Source organism: Delphinus delphis, chromosome 18 (genome assembly GCF_949987515.2).
Source record: "Delphinus delphis chromosome 18, mDelDel1.2, whole genome shotgun sequence".
In the NCBI taxonomy this organism is placed as follows: domain Eukaryota; kingdom Metazoa; phylum Chordata; class Mammalia; order Artiodactyla; family Delphinidae; genus Delphinus; species Delphinus delphis.
Window position 1 is genome coordinate 6,245,881 of NC_082700.1, and position 19,859 is coordinate 6,265,739.

Genomic DNA, 19,859 nt, shown 5'->3' on the forward strand with positions numbered 1-19,859 from the left:
ACAAAGTGAGCCGTCACAAGCCCTCTCCTTGCCATAGCTTCTCAGTGACGCCTCTGCATCTGCCCCATTGTCTCCCCAGCCTGCCGTCCCCTGAGAACAGGACAGGGCAGATAGGAAGAGGGACAGTCCAGTAAGAACTTAGTTGCTTGTGGTGTGTGCCTTGATGGGTTTTAGGAGTTTGTTTGAAATCACAAGGATTCTTTAGTTTCAGAATTATTTCTCTAAAACTACTGCATTAGAGAAAGAGGGAAAAAACCCATTTGGGGTTAATCTCCCTGTGTTTATGACTGTACGGTGATACCTGCTGGGTTCTGTCAATAAAGATGAAAGAAAAGAGTGTGAAGCTTTTTGTAGATTCTCTTCTTTTATTAAAAATACGTAGATTAGGCATCTAAGGAGTACTTTTCACCTTTTCAAAGAATTTTTTATCTTACCAGAGACAAATTCCCCAACAAAATGGCAGGCATTGAGGTTCCTGAAATTGTTAAGGTCGTTTTCAGATGATGGAATGATGGATTTTGAGCCCTGAAACCTATACAGTTTGAAAGAACAGAATAATTACTGAGATAAGACATGGCAACCCTAAAACCCTGACAGATGTAGGTTAGAAATGATAATAATTTCTTCATGGGAGCACCTGCTAAAAGCTGTGAGCAGTGACACCAAACACTTAGACACTAAAATAAAAAAAAAATTGAGCAAATGTGAGTATAATAGAAAAACCAAAGATTGACAGTAAGAAAGTAGAAACTGGTAAAAATTTTCTCAGCGAGCAGATGTAGAATGTTCTTTCACAGGAATATAATTTGCTGGGGCCTGAATTCCATCTACTACTATAGCAATCATGCATATTTTACAATGTGATTATGATAAAACTTTAAAGGCCTCATCTTCTGTTTCAATAACGTCAATTTAAGGAGAACTTCATATCTATTTCATCAGTAAAAGAGTATTAAATGAAGGGTTTATCTCTTCAACAGCCTGGATCAAAGCTTTATAGCCGCTATAAAGAATATTGTTAAATGCCTGTGATTCCTGCATAGAGGTTTGACACGTAACATGTATTATGATTTAGAGCAGAGTTAGTTGACATCTATGTCTTTTCATATAGCCTCTGGCACTTTTTTTTTAACTTAAAGGAAATAAGATTATTTCGTTGTCTTTTTTTTTTTTTTTTTTTCACTTTTAACATGAAGAAACACTGATACTATGAACAGGCTTTGTGAGTACAGAATTGCATATATAAAAGGTAGCCATCAATTGTATTTTAATCCAAACTGTTAATCACAGGCAACAGTAACATGATGTTATGTTGTTAGATTCAGGAAAGAATGAAACATGATTCCTTCATTTAATAGATGTTTGTTGATTTCAGCTCTGTGCTAGGCATTGTTCTAGGTGCTCTGAATTCAGCAGTCAGCAAGACTCTGCCCCAAACCTTCCCTTCTAGTGAAACTTGCTCAGACATTCCTGGAGGCCACACCTTACTAGGGAAGACAATCAGAGGTAATTCACAGTCTCTCATTTTTAATTATGTAAAAAGAATGTAGAAGCCTGAAAACACATCTTTCCATTAACTTCTCTGTTCTTCCAAATAACCTTTTCCCCCTCATTAACAATGCATATTTTATTTCCTAAGTAGCCTAATACCTAACATAAATTGATAAGGTTCATCACCTTATTGTAAGACTAGGTCACCAGGAAAACTGTGCCTTTTCTCCTTAGGAATAATGAGCCTGTCATAGTTCCGTGAACATTTGCTCAATTCTTTCCTTGTGTCATTGACATTTTTCGTTTATAGATTAACTCCTTGCACAAATTCCAATGATTTTGTAGTGATCAAATTTAAAAATCTGATGGAGGGAATTCTCCTCCCAGCGAAATGTAGATTCATAGAGTATTAAAACCGGCATAGACCTAAGGGATCATCCAGTTGCTGTCAACTTAGAGATGAAGACCTTGGGCCCAGAGAAGGTAAGAGATGGGTGATGAAGCAGCTCAGTGGTTCCAGAGTGGTCACCGTTGGAGCCCTGGTCTCCGGACCAGGTTCCGCACTCGTCCCGTGATGTGCGGTTCTCTGAATGAGCTTCTTGTCATTTACCATAGGTTACAGAACGCCCTGGAAAAGAAGAATTTTGTTCTCCTCCCTATACTCACTACGAAGTTCCTCCAACGTTCTATCGATCGGCCATGCTCCTTAAGCCCCAGTTGGGATTGGGTGCAATGTCACGTTTACCATCTGCCAAGAGCAGGATCCTGATCGCGAGCCAGAGGTCTTCAGCGAGTGCCATTCACCCACCAGGAACCATAGCGGCAGCTGCCAGCCTCTACAGTTCCGACCCTGCAGGTAACCAGTGCCACAGGGGCTGCTTTTTCCTGCTGTACTTGTAAATAGTAATCGCATAAAGTGATGGTAACCGCCTAAAGTATGAATGCCTCTCCTTCTTTAAAAGAGCCTTTTTTCTGTTCTTCCATCCGATTGTAGATACAGACATTTGTCAAGACTCATCTATCTGCAACTGTCATTCTCCATGTCACCCTCAAAACGATGGCCCTTGTGACCACCACCTCATTTCTTGTAGTTTCTCCTATACATGTGGTTTCTCTGATACATCCTATAGACTAGGGCTCAGAAAGGGCCAGATAGTAAATATTTTACGCCTCGGGGCCATAATGGTCTGTATTGTAATTACTTAGCATGAAAGTAGCCATAGACAGTCCATGAATGCGTGGGTGCAGCTGTGTTTCAACACAACTTATTTTACAAAAACAGATACAGGCACACCTTGGGTGTGCCTGCAGTTCCGGTTCCAGACCACTGCAGTGGAGCAAATATTGCAATTAAGAGAGTCATACGCGTTTTTGGTTTCCCAGCGCATGTAAAAGTTATGTTCACGCTATACTGGAGTCTATTAAGTGTGCCGTAGCATTATGTCTACAAAAACAATGTATCCACCGTAATTAAAAAATACTTTATTTATAAAAAATCCTAACCATCATCTGAGCCTTCAGCAAGTCGTGGGAGTAACATTAGAGATGACTGATCACAGATCGGTATGACAAGCATAATAATAATTTAAAAGTTTGAAATATCATGAGAATTACCAAAATGTGACACCAGCAACACAACGTGAGCAAATGCTGTTGGAAAAATGGTGCCGACAGACTCGCTGGAGGCAGGGTTGCCTCAAACCTTCAATTTGTAAAAAACGCAGTACCTGCGAAGTGCGGTAAAATGAGGTATACCTGTAGTGGGCTGGGTTTGGCATCCAGGCTGTAGTGTGTCAGGGAGACCTTTCTGCAGTACAGCGGTGACCGTATCTCTTTTTTCAGCTGTTCACACGTCTTGAGCGCCCCATCCCAGCCCCATTCTCCTGCTCTGCAGTGGCTGGCCCTTGTCCTCTCCTGATGCTCTCTGCACTTCTCTGTTTTCCTCTCTCCATCCCTTCTTCTGCTCATGTGGTTTCCTCTAGGTTTTATGTCTTATTTTATTATAGAAATAATATATACCCCTTGTCAAAAACTTTGAATATAGAAAAATATGAAGAAGAAAGTAATTGTACTTATATTTTTAGCATCCAGCCCAGAGTTAATATTATGGAAATTTTTCTTCCCGTGTGTTTCTTCATATGCATTTTTAAATAGTTGAGTTAATACTGGACGTGAATTTTGTTTTTTCCTAGTAATATCATATTGTAGGCATTTCCTATGCCATCAGTGTTTCAGAAATATTTTAATGGCCACGTAAGATTCTGTTTTGTTCATTTATTCATTGATTTAACAAATTCTGGATACTTACCAGGTGCCAGAAGGTGTAACTCGAGGACTGCAGCAGTGAACAGAGAACTCCTGCCTTTGTGCAACATAGTCTAATGGATGAAATAGACAATAAAAAGATACATGCATAATTGGAAATTGTGATAAGTGTCAGCAAAGCAAGAAGCACAGTGTTTTGAGAAATTGCAACCAGGAGAGTGCTCTATGGGTGGGACAGAGGTGCTTCGGGGCAGCCTCTCTGAGGAAGTGGGAAGAATGCACGGGGAATAACACCAGAAGTCATTCATGGAAGTTGGGTTCTGCTTATTCTACACTATCTTCAATAATGTTGCAATTTGAATCTCTGTACTTATTTGTCTTCTTTCAGATTGTTTTCTCAGAATAGATTATTTGTAGTTTAATTATTGGCTAAATACACATCCAAACATTTTTTAAGACTGACTTATTTTCCAGAAAATGTGTAGTCATTATTTTCACACTAGAGTTTCTGGAAGGTGCTTCTCTTTGCCACACCCTTGCCGGGATTGAGTATTACCATTATTATTACTCCTCCTCCTATTATTATTATTGCATTTCTTTTACTATTAGTGGAAGGGAACTTTTTTGTACCTGTTTGCCATTTTGTGACTTGTCATTTACTCAGGTAATAACTGATGGTCTCAATGGCTAGTTGTTTTCTTGGTAAGCCCTTCTATAAAAACAAATTATTTTTTAATGGTTCCCATGGTATATGTTTATTATGATGGATCTACCTGCTGCTACACAGCTGCTACAGGTCAGTTATGTGTTCAGTCACTCATTCAACAATGAGTACTGTGGGACTGTTACATGTCAGCATTGTTCTAGGTGTGGGCAGAAAGCAGTGACAACAGGCAAAAATCCTTGCCCCTGTTTTAGAATTTTAGGATGGGGGTAGGCAAACTTTTTTTTTTTTTTTTTAGTGAATAAATAAAGCACATGGTCTATTGAGAGAAATCACTAGTATTGAAGAAAATGAGACATTAGAGAAGGGGGGATTTGGGCCAAGAAGGAGGGAGATTCCAATTTTAAATAGGATGGCTGGAAAAGGCCTCCCTGGGCGATGACCTTTAAGCCAGTCCCCAAAGATGGGAGGGAGGGAAGAGCCAGTGCAAAGGCCCTGGGGTGGCAGGAAGGCCAGGGAGGCTGGAGCAGAGTAAGTAGCGGGGAGAGTGGTTGGGGAGGAGAGTAGAGGGGTGGCTGGCATTGAGGGAACTTGCAGAAGGTCGTAAGGATGTGACTTAGTCTGAGTGAGAAGACCATTGGAGGCTTTGGAAGTAGGGCAGTGTGATCTGAGTTTTGTGTAAACAGGACCTCTCTGAGTGATGGGTTGAGAGCACGCTGTAAGGGGACAGTTTGTCTGCATATCTCCCTTCCCTTTGCCCCACACATTCTTACTGCCTTCTGACTCTCCAAATTTTGATCTCTGTCTTCAACTCACTGTGATGGACAGACTCTCTTTGAGTTCCTCCCTCCTGGGCTCTGGCATGGATGGTGCCTCCAGGCAGTGAGATTGGCAGTGATAAGGCTCACCTCAAGGATCACATTCCTGTGCTGGTTGTTGTACAGTTTCTGAAAACATTAGTTTTATATATTTGGTTTCATTTTGTAATTGTTTATGGCAGTTTCCATATCAATTAAATCTTTATGGGTGAAGTTGCTTTTACATATTCATTAGAGATTGTTGACGTCAGATGATGTTTGTTGTAGCTAATGAGAAAACTTTCTCTTTTGTGTTTGCTCTTTTAGTTTCAGACTATAGTGGTTGTTTGGGGTTTTTTGGTTATTACTTTAAGAATACTTTTAAAATGTTTCTGTATATGGTTGTATTTTGTTTGCAATTTGTGTTTAATTTTGTGCCAGGCATCACATATTCAGCACGTTGGGATTCTCTGTCACTCTTACCTTGGTTATTCTTAGATCTTTATTTTACATGGTCACTCGAGGCTCTGAGCAGCATCACACTGGCAATGAGAACAGGAGGTAGGAACAGCCCTCAATGCTGCAGCCCGTAATTTAGCGTTCACATTTCCAAACTCAGGTGATGTCCCTCATTCTGACTCCTAAAGATCTGGTTTGATATGTGAACTGCATACACTGTATTTTTTTCAGGTCTTAGGTAGGGAAACACTTAGGTCTCCTATAGACAAGTAAACCTGTGACTTAAACTTTGGGAAGAATTCTGTTGTTTCCACTCCTGTGTTGGCTCTGTGAGTACCATTATGTGTATCATGGCTTTAAAGTGGCTTAGAAGAACCAGAGGTGCAGTAAGTACATACTACCCCACAAAGCATATTCTTACACAGTTTCTTTGCTAGAAATGAATACTCTTTCCTAAGACCCTTAAAGTCTTACAGATCCTTTTGGTGTTTTTGGCCGTGCCACGCAGCATGCGGGATCTTAGTTCCCCGACCAGGGATCGAACCCGTGCCCCCTGCAGTGGAAGCACGGAGTCTTAACCACTGGACTGGCAGGGAAGTTCCAAAGTCTTACAGATCTCAATGTGATTCTGTCTGCTGAAAAATAAATAAACCTGAGCACTTGCTTACTTCTTAGATAATTTCTGTGTTTTTGTATAAAGTGTTTTCTGACTCCACAGTCATGCGTAAACCTATGAAGTTTTACTGTCATCAGGCCTGGGTATGAAACTCAGGATGCTATTTAAGTACTCCAAGTACAACAGTAGGACGGTTACCTCCCTTTAGGTGGACGTAAAATCTGTACTAGTGAAACCTAAGATTGTGTATAAAAACAGTTCATTATTAGAGCCTTCACATCTAAAGAGTTAAAAAGATCGTTCTTTTCTGTACTGCCTTTTTAGTAGATTTATATATGTTTTATGTTCCTTTTTCTGAAAAACCTCTCTCACAGCATTATGTAATACATTATGTAAAAAATGCTAACTGGTATACAGCATATCAGGATGTAATTTGTTTTCATGAAAATAACTGTACCCAGTGTTGCTGAAAGCGTGACGTTTTTGTGTCAGCCAGTGCACCCTGAAAGAAGTATAATAATTTTTGATAGGGATAAAGTGTCAGAATAGAAGGTTTTTAAAGACTAGATGAGAAATACTTTATTCTGTAAATAACCAGAGAAGTTCAATCAGGTAAGTTGAGACAGTTTTTCTCAACTTATATTCAGTTTTGTTACGAATTCTGCTTATTAAAATAAATTTTATTTTAGAGTTCAACATACCTCTTTGGTAATTTTTTTCAAAAGGCAGGTTGAATCCTGCCAAATTTTAAAATGTAGGCTATTAAGTTAATGTAATATATATTGAAGAACAAGTAAACTTGATTGGAACAATTTAAAAACACAAGCACAGTAGTGATTGTGGAGAACTCTGAGTGGTCATGATGATGTCAGAAATTTAGCAAATTGTAAGCATATATTCAGTATTTCTAAAGGAAGAATTCTGAGGTGAGAGCATTATCCCCACTTTGTGGGGACACAGAGAGTTAACCCAGTGATTACAACAGGAAGAGAGACATACTTGATAGAGACATGCAGAATGCACGTGAGGGGGCTATCCACCTCAGCTCGGGCAGGTTGGGGCTCTGGAAAGATTTTCCACGTGAGGTGAGTTGAATTGAATTTTGCAGGATAAACAGGAGTTTACCAGAAGGGATAATGGTAGAATGTGTATCTGTCAGAGAAAGGGGTCATCAGTTTGGGCGATTCAGATCCCTCACAGGGACCGATTACTCAGTAGGGAGGACTGGAGGATGCTTGGTAGGGTGGGGCTAGTGATGGACAGTTAGTCATTGGACACATGCGGAGTTTGAGGTTCCTTGGGAACATTCAGGTAGAAATTTCCAAAGGACAGAAATGGGGACTGGAGAGAAGTTGGAGCCGAAGGTCAGTATAGGAGTCATTGCCACCTAGATGTGAGCCGAAGCCGTGCAAATGGATGAGCAGGGTCAGGGCGGGAGAGGGAGGACAGAGTAAGGAAGGGGTCAAGAAGAGGACTTTGTGTCCACATTTAAGGAGTAACTGAAGAAAGACGCCTGCAAGAGGCAGGAGACTGCAGGGTGGGTGGGTGGAGGCCATTGGGAAAATGTAGCATTGGAGTCTAAGGAAGGGGGAGCTTCCAAGGTAGAAAATGGTCAAGTCTGTCTCACAGAAGACAGGACAAGGAAAAATGCAAAGAGGCTGGGATCGGAAATTAGGAAGCAGTTGGTGACCTAGTTCTGAATGAGCAATTTTAGTAAAACGTGGGGTGGAAGTCACGTCTTAGTAAGGCTGAGAAGTGAATGAAAAGTGAGAAAGTGGAAGCAATGAGAATAGACCGCTGTTTCTAAGAATGCACCGGTGGAGGAGAGCCCTGGGTGCTCGCTGCAGGGGAAGCAGGGCTGTGTGTTGTTTTGTTTTTCAGAGCCTGTGTGAGAGGTCGGACTTAGTTGGAATTGTGAGCGAGAGGGAGCGGCCTGGGGAGAGAGGCTGAAGGGTGTGGTGGTATTAACTGTTGGAACAAGGTGCCCAGGTGGGTGGCAGACAATGAGATCGCAATCCCATGTGGAGGGTGGACCTTGGAACAGAAGCAGAGCATTGATTCTTGTAAGGCAAAGGAAGGGAGAAAGAGAAGAAACACAGAGTGGGTGAGGTGTCGGTTCCTGTGTTAAGAATGAGAGTAGAGAATGAAATATGCCATTTGCAGCAACATGGATGGACCTAGAGATGATCATACTAAGAGCAGTAAGTCAGACAGAGAAAGACAAACGCCACGATATCACTTACATGTGGAATCTAAAATATGACACGAGTGAACTTATCTACGAAACAGAAACAGACTCAAAGACATAGAAATCAAATTTATGGTTACCAAAGGGGAAAGGGGGCAGGGGGAGGGATAAATTAGGAGTTTGGGATTAACAGATACAAACTACTATATATATAAAAAACAAGGTCCTACTATTATAGCAAAGGGAACTATATTCAATATCCTGTAATAAACCATAATGAAAAAGAATATGAAAAAAATGTGTGTGTGTATATAAGTATAACTGGATCACGCTGCTGTACACCAGAAACTAACACAACATTGTAAATCAACTATACTTCGATTTCAAAAAAAGAATAACAAGTTTTTTGGCATTGCTTAAGTGCCACGTTACTATTTTTACCACAGTTTTACTTATTTTCATGACAACTATAGCATCTACCAAGAAAAATTTAAATCAGGTGGGAAAACATCCCTGTAAGACAAACTGATGAATTCCTGAGATGGTCCAAGAGAACATGGCATAACTATGGTTCCTCTGGTGTCTTAATAACACTGGATGACCTTGGGACGAATCTTGGAGGCTTCGGAGGAACCATTAAGTTTGTACTGGTGTTTGTCTTAGTATATCTCTCAATGTCACCCATTTCTACATACTGTTGGAATGGACATTGACAGTGACTATTTTTTTTATTGTGCATTCGGCCAACAAAGCCATCCCATCTTTGACTTACTTTCATTGCAACTGAGCATGCCTAAAATGCCCTGCAGAAACTTATTAAAAATGTAAGTTTCCTTGGCCCAGACCCAGAGAGTCAGCTTCAGTGGCCCTGGGGTGCATCACAGGCGTAATAACTATTCTTCTATTTATTTGGACAAACACTATTAGTATATGTAATGAATACTGAGCACCTACTGTGTGTCAAGTTGTTTCCGCACTGAGGATACAACCATGAGGATATAACCATGAACAAGATAGAAGAGATCCCACAGGCAGTTATGATGCAGTGTGACTTAGTGCTGGGATGGCAGAGTCTTCTGGGCTCAGAAGAGCATAGGAGGGTATCTAACCCCAAGTCGGGGCCCAGGAAAGTTTCTTAGGTGAAGTTTGGTACGAAGGAGCAAAGGATTTGAGGTATGGGGGTCAGGGATGAGGAGGTGATGGGAGTGGATGGGTATTCCAGGCAGAGGGAATGCTACATGTGAAGATTGGTATGCCTGGAACATAGGATGTCAAAGAAGGATGAGAAAAAAGACAGAAGATTGTAATGATGTGGTAAGTGGTGTTAAGGAATTGGCCTTTTCTCCTAAGAACAAGATGGTGCCGTTAAAGGATATTAAGCAAGGGACTGATAGGATCACATTTCACTTAAAAAATATCTGTTAGACTGAAGTTTGGAGAATGGATTGAGGTGTATTGAGGTCCTGAGGGACAGGAGTGGGGTGGGGTAACAAGGATGGAGACAGGGACCTTTTAAGAGACTGATGCAGGATACCCTAAATGATAGCCAAGGTGGTGGTAGGGTATAGAGAGAAGTAGATAGGTTCTAGGGGGTGGATTTGACTAACCCCCCGACCCTGTGAGTCAAGTTCACATCAGAATAGATTGTGGGAAAATCCTTCAAGGATAAAAAGCAAGGAAGAGTAATGGCGGCTCTAACTCAACTCTACAGGCAAAAATCCACTACTAATTCTAACGGGACACAGCTGAAGGGGACGGACCTTGCAATTAGCTGCTCTGTTTATTTGCTTTTTAAAGTGACAGTAAGGGATGAGGATGAATCATCTACATTTTTTTGTTTTGCCATTTTGACCTTGTTTGATATGGAATCTCAAGACTTCTGTCTGATTTATCCTTGTATATGAGCGCTCATCACAAAGCTTGTCTTCCCGGATTTTTCTATACCATGGAAAGGGGCTGTATCCTTATCTTTAAACGTTCTTGTCCTTCCTTAATCCAAAACCATATAAAAACATGATTTCAAAGCATAGGTTCAGAAGTTGGAGAGTATTGAGTGGTTTGGGCAGGTAAAGTCTCAAACCGAAGTGAGGAATGGAATCATGCAGTATGTATTTACTGGACACCCACTGTGTCCCGGGCTTTTTGTTTCAAGATGCCTTTTGCTTTCTCCTGGTGCCTGCCTCTGGGACTTGCAGTCCTACAGCTTCTGTTTGCCTCCTCAGCTTAGATGTTGTTCTTCTGGAACTTCCCTTCGTTCTTTCTCCTGGGATGGATCCACGTGTTTCCTGGTTCATTTTGCTGGAGTACATCCTCGGTAATTTTCTCAGACAGGGTTCAGGGAAAGCAAACTCACAGAGTTTTTGCCTTTCTGAGACAGCCTTTAGTCTGCATTCACTAGATCAAATATCATTTTCTAGGTTGAAAATGATTTTCTTTCAAAACATGCAGACTTCCACTGGTGCTCTAAAGAAACCTGGTGCCAGTCTGAGAAATATATATATATATATTTTTTTTTTTTTGGTAGGAGACCTGCTTTTGTTGCTCTCTGGAAGCTTTAGAATCATCTGTACCCTTGGTGTTTTAATTCTCTGTTTCCTGGAATTTCTATTATTTGATTTTTGGATCTCCCAAAGTGATTACTTGTGTCTCGTTTTTCTCACATGTTTTCTGTTACTTCATTCTTTACATTTTTCATTGTAGACCATCTGACTGGACTTTATTTTCTAACACTTCTCTTGAATTGTTGTTTGGGTATTTTTAATTTCCAAGGATGCCGTCTTGGTTTCTGATTGCGTCTTTTCATAGCAGATTGCACTTTCTTTTTTTTTTTTTTTTTTTTTTTGCGATACGCAGGCCTCTCACTGTTGTGGCCTCTCCCGTTGCGGAGCACAGGCTCCGGATGCGCAGGCTCAGCAGCCATGGCTCATGGGCCCAGCCGCTCCGCGGCATGTGGGATCTTCCCGGACCGGGGCACGAACCCGTGTCCCCTGCATCGGCAGGCGGACTCTCAACCACTGCGCCACCAGGGAAGCCCTGCACTTTCTTTTATTGTTGCCATATCTTCCCAAATTTCTCTAGGGATAATTAGATTTTTTTAAAGATAGCTTTTTTTTTTGACATCTTTATTGCAGTATAATTGCTTTTCAATAGTGTGTAGTTTCTGCTGTATAACAAAGTGAATCAGCTATACGTATACATATATCCCCATAGCCTCTCCCTCCCATCCTAAAGATAGCTTTTGTTTCCTGAATTCTCTCTATATGCTCAGGGGCAGATTTTCTCTTTGTTTTTCTCAATTTTTTTGTTGTTTGTGTTATGCCGGCAGCTTTTCTCGAAGTCTTTGTGATCATTCATGCTTACTATTGAGTTTGGTGGGCATCAAGTCCATTTGTTCGGACTCTTTAGGAGTCTGTTTCCGCTAACCCTGGGGCTTGGCACGGGGTGGCCAGGTAGGGGTAAATTCCTGGCTGCTGGACACTGGAGGACCTGATGAGGGAGACAGTGGGGTGGAGGCTATAGTGTCTCCCTCATCATTTCAGCCTCTCGCTCCTCCTTCCTGGGATCAGAGGCTCTGCGGCCCTGGCTGTCCGGCTGGAGGTCAGCACTTGCTTTTCCAGGGCAGCGCGTCTCTCCCGTCTGCTGCAGGCTGCGCTTTCCTCTGCCTGCCAGTCGGGGGCCTCCGTCTCTGTTCCAGAAACTTTCGAAATATCTGGCTCGGTAAGTACCTGTCTCTTGTTCTAGGTTTAAATAGGTAAAGTGCTTAATAGAAGGAAGTCGGTAAATATTAGCTGTTATTATGAATTGTACCTCTTAGAATTGAATTACTCTCACTTTAAGGCACCTTTGGTAAGAAAGGGACAAAATGCCTGCGTTCTGTCCACCACCACGAGCTGGCGGTCTCCTTTTCTACTTAACTCTAGTCACCAGCACCTCTTGGGGCTCTGCTCAGTAGTGTAAAATGATTGTTCCGTCAGTATTGCAAAAGCAGTGTGAGAACTGTGCTTTACATGCGCTCCATGGAAAAGACATGCTAGGTCATCAGAATCTTCTGAGTCTTTTCCTTAGCAAAGAGAGCAAGTGCTTTGCTTTTCCTCTGTTTTGCAGTGCTAAAACCAATGATCAGAAAACAGATGATTCAAGTGCATTTGCTCATAAAGATATTGTTCCTTTCGATGAGCCCTGAGCCTCTGATGATTTCCCCGAGAACTACAAATACATATAGGATCCAGGAACTTTCTCCATCCTCACGTATACCCACAGCAGTTTAGAAGCATTGGTGGGTTTAGAGTCAGTTAAAAGTAATTGACTAACGCTTCTAATTCTGTAAGATGCGCTAATACAAGGTCACCTGGATTTGACGTCTCTTTTTAAACAGCTTCTATTTATAAGCAGATCTGTCCAGCAGAAGTATGACATGGGCAGTATTTACATTACTTGTCCCTGCTGCGAATGTCCTTCTGTTTGTAGCACTCTCTCATGCCTGCTCCCCCACCGACCCTTTCCAGTTCCCTTCTCTTAACATAAAGGCTTTGACTAATTTATATACCGACCAATTATGTATAGAGAGGCCAACTCTCCCAAGGCGGGGTTTTTACTCTAATACAGTGGAAAATATGTCACTGGGTATTTGTGAATCTCTGGATTAAATCCAGTCGCTTTAGGTGAGATAACAAGATCTAAACAGAAATGCAAATGAAGATGCTCAGATCCCGGTTATACTCCGATAACGCAAAAATGCTTAGTCTCAATTTTTTAGATAATTATAAGGAAGTAAAACTCAAGATTTGGGCCTCCATTAAAGACACACTGCATACATAGGTTTATTTGGTTTTGCAGATGATTTATTGCTCATTTAGCACAGAGTTCTGTTTTTACCTTTAGACCCATCTCTTTGCAACTCCAGAAACATTAACAAAACCAAACCAAAACAAAAAACTTTCACTAGTTCCCTTTCCAGCCTGGATATTAAATAATGCCAGTGAGCCAGCAATCTCAGTTAAGTTTTCCCCCTGATCATCATTCCCGGATTGTGGACAGACACACCTGTAATGAAGGGAGCAAAAGCACGGGGTCTAAGCCCCCTGCGTCCCTCTGCAGCCTCACCCGTTGAGGTGCCGCGCATCCACCCTGGGCCTTGCTGGGGTTTGCTTTGCTGCTCACAGGGAGTGGCCCACAGGCGGTGCAGCCGCTCTGCAGGAGAGCCTTCCGCGGGGCTCTTCTGACCACAGCGTGCTTCTGTTGTTTCTGCAGTGAGAAGGATCTTCCTAGAGTCCCTACACATTGCTGTGTCTTCAGGTGTGCATGACCCCAGTGGGGCATGGCTTAACCACAGTGGTTCCCTTGGAGGTTTCTCAGGGATGTCGGCCTTTTCTTATTCCTACAACAAAGAAGATTTCTCTTTACTCACCCTCCCACCTTCCTACCACTCCCCCAGCTAATCAGTCAGCCAGACCTGCTGATTTTGTAACTTGAATACATCTACTCCATCCCTGCTCCCAGAATGTCCGGACTTCTCTCCTGATCTGCTGCCCCCCAGCTGACTTCCATACCTCTAGTCCTGACATATCCCAACTCATCCTCTGCTCAGCAGATCAGTCCCTGTCCTCCTTCCTTTAACAGTCTTTTTTTTTTTTTTTTTTAACATCTTTACTGGAGTATAATTGCTTTACAATGGTGTGTTAGTTTCTGCTTTATAACAAAGTGAATCAGTTATACATATACATATGTTCCCATATCTCTTCCCTCTTGTGTCTCCCTCCCTCTCACTCTCCCTATCCCACCCCTCTAGGTGGTCACAGAGCACGGAGCTGATCTCCCTGTGCTATGCGGCTGCTTCCCACTAGCTATCTACTTTACATTTGGTAGTGTGTATATGTCCATGTCACTCTTTACTTTGTCACAGCTGACCCTTCCCCCTCCCCATATCCTCAAGTCCATGCTCTAGTAGGTCTGTGTCTTTATTCCCGTCTTACCCTTAGGTTCTTCATGACCTTTTTTTTTTTTTTCTTCACAGATTCCATATATATGTGTTAGCATATGGTATTTGTTTTTCTCTTTCTGACTTACTTCACTCTGTATGACAGACTCTAGGTCCATCCACCTCACTAAAAATAACTCAATTTCGTTTCTTTTTATGGCTGAGTAATATTCCATTGTATATATGTGCCACATCTTCTTTATCCATTCATCTGTCAATGCACACTTAGGTGGCTTCCATATCCTGGCTATTGTAAGTAGTGCTGCAGTGAACACTGTGGTACATGACTCTTTTTGAATTATGGTTTTCTTAGGGTATATGCCCAATAGTGGGATTGCTGGGTCATATGGTAGTTCTATTTTTAGAATTTTAAGGAACCTCCATACTGTTCTCCTTAATGGCTGTATCAATTTACATTCCCACCAACAGTGCAAGAGGGTTCCCTTTTCTCCACACCCTCTCCAGCATTTATCGTTTCTAGATTTTTTGATAATAGCCATTCTGACTGGCATGAGGTAATACCTCATTGTAGTTTTGATTTGCATTTCTCTAATCATTAGTGATGTTGAGCATCTTTTCATGTGCCTCTTGGCCATCTGTATGTCTTCCTTGGTAAAATGTCTATTTACGTCTTCCACCCATTTTTTAATTGGATTGTTTGGGTTTTTTTGATATTGAGCTCCATGAGCTGTTTGTATATTTTGGAGATTAATTCTTTGACTGTTGTTTCATTTGCAAATATTTTCTCCCATTCTTAGGGTTGTCTTTTTCTCTTGTTTATGGTTTCCTTTGCTGTGCAAAAGCTTTTAAGTTTCATTAAGTCCCACTTGTTTATTTTTGTTTTTATTTTCATTACTGTAGAAAGTGGGTCAAAAAAGATGATTTTGCTGTGATTTATGTCAAAGAGTGTTCTACCTATGTTTTCCTCTAAGAGTTCTATAGTGTCTGGTCTTACATTTAGGTCTTTAATCCATTTGGAGTTTATTTTTGTGTATGGTGTTAGGGAGTGTTCTAATTTCATTCTTTTACATGTAGCTGTCCAGTTTTCCCAGCACCACTTAATGAAGAGGCTGTCTTTTCTCCATTGTATGTTCTTGCCTCCTTTGTCATAAATTAGGTGACTGTATGTGTGTGGGTTTATCTCTGGGCATTCTATCCTGTACCATTGATCTATATTTCTGTTTTTGTGCCAGTGCCATACTGTCTTGATTACTGTAGTTTTATGGTATAGTTTTAAGTCAGGGAGCCTGATTCCTCCAACTCCGTTTTTCTTTCTCAAGATTGCTTTGGGTATTTGGGGTATTTTGTGTTTCCATACAAATTGTAAAATTTTTTGCTCTAATTCTGTAAAGAATGCCACTGGTAGTTTGATAGGGCTTGCATTGAATCTGTAGATTGCTTTGGGTAGTATAGTCATTTTCACAATATTGATTCTTCCAATCCAGGAACATGGTATATTTCTCCATCTGTTTGCGTCATCTTTGATTTCTTTCATCCATGTTTTATAGTTTTCTGAGTACAAGTCTTTTGCCTCCTTAGGCAGGTTTATCCCTAGGTATTTTATTCTTTTTGTTGCATTGGTAAATAGGATTGTTTCCTTAATTTCTCTTTCTGATTATTCGTTGTTGATGTATAGCAGTGCCAGAGATCTGTGCATTAATTTTCTATTCTGCAACCTTACCAAATTCATTGTTTAGTTCCAGTAGTTTTCTGGAGGCATCTTTAGGATTTTCTTTGTATAGTATCATGTCATCGACAAACAGTGACAGTTTTACTTCTTCTTTTCCAATTTGTATTCCTTTTATTTCTTTTTCTTCTCTGATTGCTGTGGGTAGGACTACCAAATCTATGTAGAATAAGAGTGGTGAGAGTGGACATCCTTGTCTTGTTCCTGATCTTAGTGGAAATGCTTTCAGTTTTTCACCATTGAGTATGATGCTTGCTGTGGGTTTGTCATATATGGCCTTTATTATGTTGAGGTAGGTTCCATCTATGCCCAGTTTCTGGAGAGTTTTTATCATAGATGGGTGTTGAATTTTGTGAAAATCTTTTTCTGCATCTACTGAGATGATCATATGGTTTTTATTCCTTAATTTGTTAATGTGGTGTATCACATTGATTGATTTGCATATATTGAAGAATCCTTGCATACCTGGGATAAATCCCACTTGATCATGGTGTTTAATATGATCCTTTTAATATGTTGTTGGATTCTGTTTTTCTAGTATTTTGTTCAGGAGTTTTGCATCTATGTTCATCAGTGATATTGGTTTATAATTTTCTTTTTTTGTGATATCTTTTTCTGGTTTTGGTATCAGGGTGATGGTGGCTTCGTAGAATGAATTTGGGAGTGTTTCTCCCTCTGCAATTTTTTGCAAGTGTTTGAGAAGGATGGGTGTCAGCTCTTCTCAAAATGTTTGATGGACTTCGCCTGTGAAGCCATCTGGTCCTGGACTTTTGTTTGTTGGAAGATTTTTAATTAATGGTTTCAGTTTCATTACTTGTGATAGGTCTGTTTATATTTTCTAATTCTTTTGGTTCAGTCTTGGAAAAGTGTACCCTTGCAAGAATTTGTCCATTCTTCGTGGTTGTCCATTTTATTGGCATATAGTTGTTTGTAGTAGTCTCTCATAATCCTTTGTACTTCTGTGGTGTCAGTTGTGATTTCTTCTTGTTCATTTCTAATTTTATTGATTTGTGCCCTCTCCCTTTTTTTCTTGATGAGTCTGGCTAAGGGTTTAGCAATTTTGTTTATCTTCTCAAAGAACCAGCTTTTAGTTATTGTTTTCTTCATTTCTGTTAAATTTATTTCTGCTCTGATCTTTATGATTTCCTTCCTTCTACTGACGTTTGGTTTTCTTCGTTCTTCTTTCTGTAGTTGTTTTAAGTATAGGGTTAGATTGTTTATTTGAGACTTTTCTTGTTTCTTGAGGTGAGATTGAATTACTATAAACTTTCCTCTTAGAACTGCTTTTGCTGCATCCCATAGGTTTTAGATTGTCGTGTTTTCGTTGTCATTTGTTTCTATGTATTTTGTCATTTCTTGTTTGATTTCTTCAGTGATCTCTTGGCTGTTTAGTAGTGCGCTGTTTAGCCTCCATGTATTTGTGTTTTTTTACAGTTTTTTCCTGTAATTGATTTCCAATCTCATAGCGTTGTGGTCAGAAAATATGCTTGATACGATTTCAGTTTTCTTAAATTTACCGAGGCTTGATTTGTGATCCAAGATATGGGCTATCCTGGAGAATGTTCCATGAGCACTTGAGAAGAAAGTGTATTCTGTTGTTTTTGGATGGAATGTCCTATAAACATCAATTAAGTCCATCTTGTTTAATGTGTCATTTAAAGCTTGTGTTTCCTTATTTATTTTCATTTTTGACGATCTGTCCATTGGTGAAAGTGGGGTGTTAAAAGTCCCCTACTATTATTGTGTTATTGTCGATTTCCCCTTTTGTGGCTGTTAGCATTTGCCTTATGTATTGAGGTGCTCCTCTGTTAGGTAAACAATATTTACATTTGTTATATATGCATCTTGGATTGATCCCTTGATCATTATGTAGTGTCCTTCTTTGTCTCTTATAATAGTCTTTATTTTAAAGTCTATTTTGTCTGATATGAGAATTGCTACTCCAGCTTTCTTTTGATTTCCATTTGCACGGAATATCTTTTTCCATCCCCTCACTTTCAGTCTGTATGTGTCCCTAGGTCTGAAGTGGGTCTCTTGACTGCATACGTACGGGTCTTGTTTTTGTATGCATTCAGCCAGTCTGTTTCTTTTGGTTGGAGCATTTAATCCACTTACATTTAAGGTAATTATCGATATGTATGTTCCTATTACCATTTTCTTAATTGTTTTGGGTTTGTTATTGTAGGTCTTTTCCTTCTCTTGTGTTTCTTGCCTAGAGAAGTTCCTTTACCATTTGTTGTAAAGCTGGTTTGGTGGTGCTGAATTATGTTAACTTTTGCTTGTCTGTAATGGTTTTAATTTCTCTGTTGAATCTGAATGAGATCCTTGCTGGCTAGAGTAATCTTGGTTGTAGGTTTTTCCCTTTCATCAGTTTAAATATGTCCTGTCACTCCCTTCTGGCTTGCAGAGTTTCTGCTGAAAGATCAGCTGTTAACCTTATGGGGATTCCCTTGTATGTTATTTGTTGCTTTTCCATTGGTGCTTTCAGTATTTTTTCTTTGTATTTAATTTTTGATAGTTTGAGTACTATGTGTCTTGGCATGCTTCTTTTTGGTTTTATCCTGAATGGTACTCTCTGTGCTTCCTGGACTGGATTGACTATTTCCTTTCGCACCTTAGGGAAGTTTTCGACTATAATCTCTTCAAATATTTTCTCAGACCCTCTCGTTTTCTCTTCTTCTTCTGGGACCCCTATAATTCGCATGCTGGTGTGTTTAATGTTGTTCCAGAGGTCTCTGAGTCTGTCCTCAGTTCTTTTCATTCTTTGTTCTTTATTCTGCTCCCCAGCAGTTATTTCCACTATTTTATCTTCCAGCTCACTTATCCGTTCTTCTGCCTCCGTTATTCTGATATTGACTCCTTTTAGAGTATTTTTAATTTTAGTAATTGTGCTGTTCATCACTGTTTGCTCTTTAGTTCCTCTAGATCCTTGTTAAATGTTTCTTGTGTTTTCCCCATTCTGTTTCCAAGAATTTGGATCATCTTTACTATCATTACTCTGAATCCTTTTTCAGATAGGTTGCCTATTTCATCTTCATTTATTTGGTCTTGTAGGTTTTTACCTTGCTCCTTCATCTGTAACAAAGTGTTTTTTTGTTTCTTTCTTTTTTTTTTTAATGGGTGGTGCTGTATTCCTGTCTTACCGGTTGTTTGGTCTGAGACGTCCAGCAGTGGAGTTTGCAGGTAGTTGGATAGAGCTGGGTCTTGTTGCTGAGATGAGGACCTCCAGGAGGCCTCTGTCTGATTGATATTCCCTGGGGTCTGAGGTTCTCTGTTAGTCCAGTGGTTTGAACTCAGAGCTCCCACCACAGGAGCTCAGGTCCAACCTCTGGCCTGGGAACCAAGATCCCACAAGCTTTGTGGCGCATTAAAAAAAAAAGGAAGGAAGAGAGCTTCCCTGGTGGCGCAGTGGCTGAGAGTCTGCCTGCCGAGGCAGGGGACATGGGTTCGTGCCCCGGTGTGGGAAGATCCCACATGCCACAGAGTGGCTGGGCCCGTGAGCCATGGCTGCTGAGCCTGCACGTCCAGAGCCTGTGCTCTGCAACGGGAGAGGCCACAACAGTGAGAGGCCCGTGTACCGCAAAAAAAAAAAAAAAAAAAAAGAAGGAAGAAAGAAAAAAAGTAGCAATATGATATGAAAGAATAAAAATCAAAATAAAATTAGAAAGATCAGGAAAAATAAAACTATTTGAAACAACTGCAACAAGGTAAAATA

General features: G+C 40.5%; 1 protein-coding gene across 4 annotated transcripts in view; it reads left to right on the forward strand.

Annotated features, from left to right (window-relative positions):
• MTUS2 (microtubule associated scaffold protein 2) overlaps positions 1-19,859 on the forward strand; it is a 486,774-nt gene that overhangs the window by 170,925 nt on the left and 295,990 nt on the right. For all 4 annotated transcript variants that reach the window (XM_059995941.1, XM_059995940.1, XM_059995944.1 and 1 more), the window contains one exon: positions 2,107-2,347. In XM_059995941.1, the coding sequence (XP_059851924.1) occupies positions 2,107-2,347 (241 nt within the window). The remainder of the gene's footprint in view (positions 1-2,106; positions 2,348-19,859) is intronic.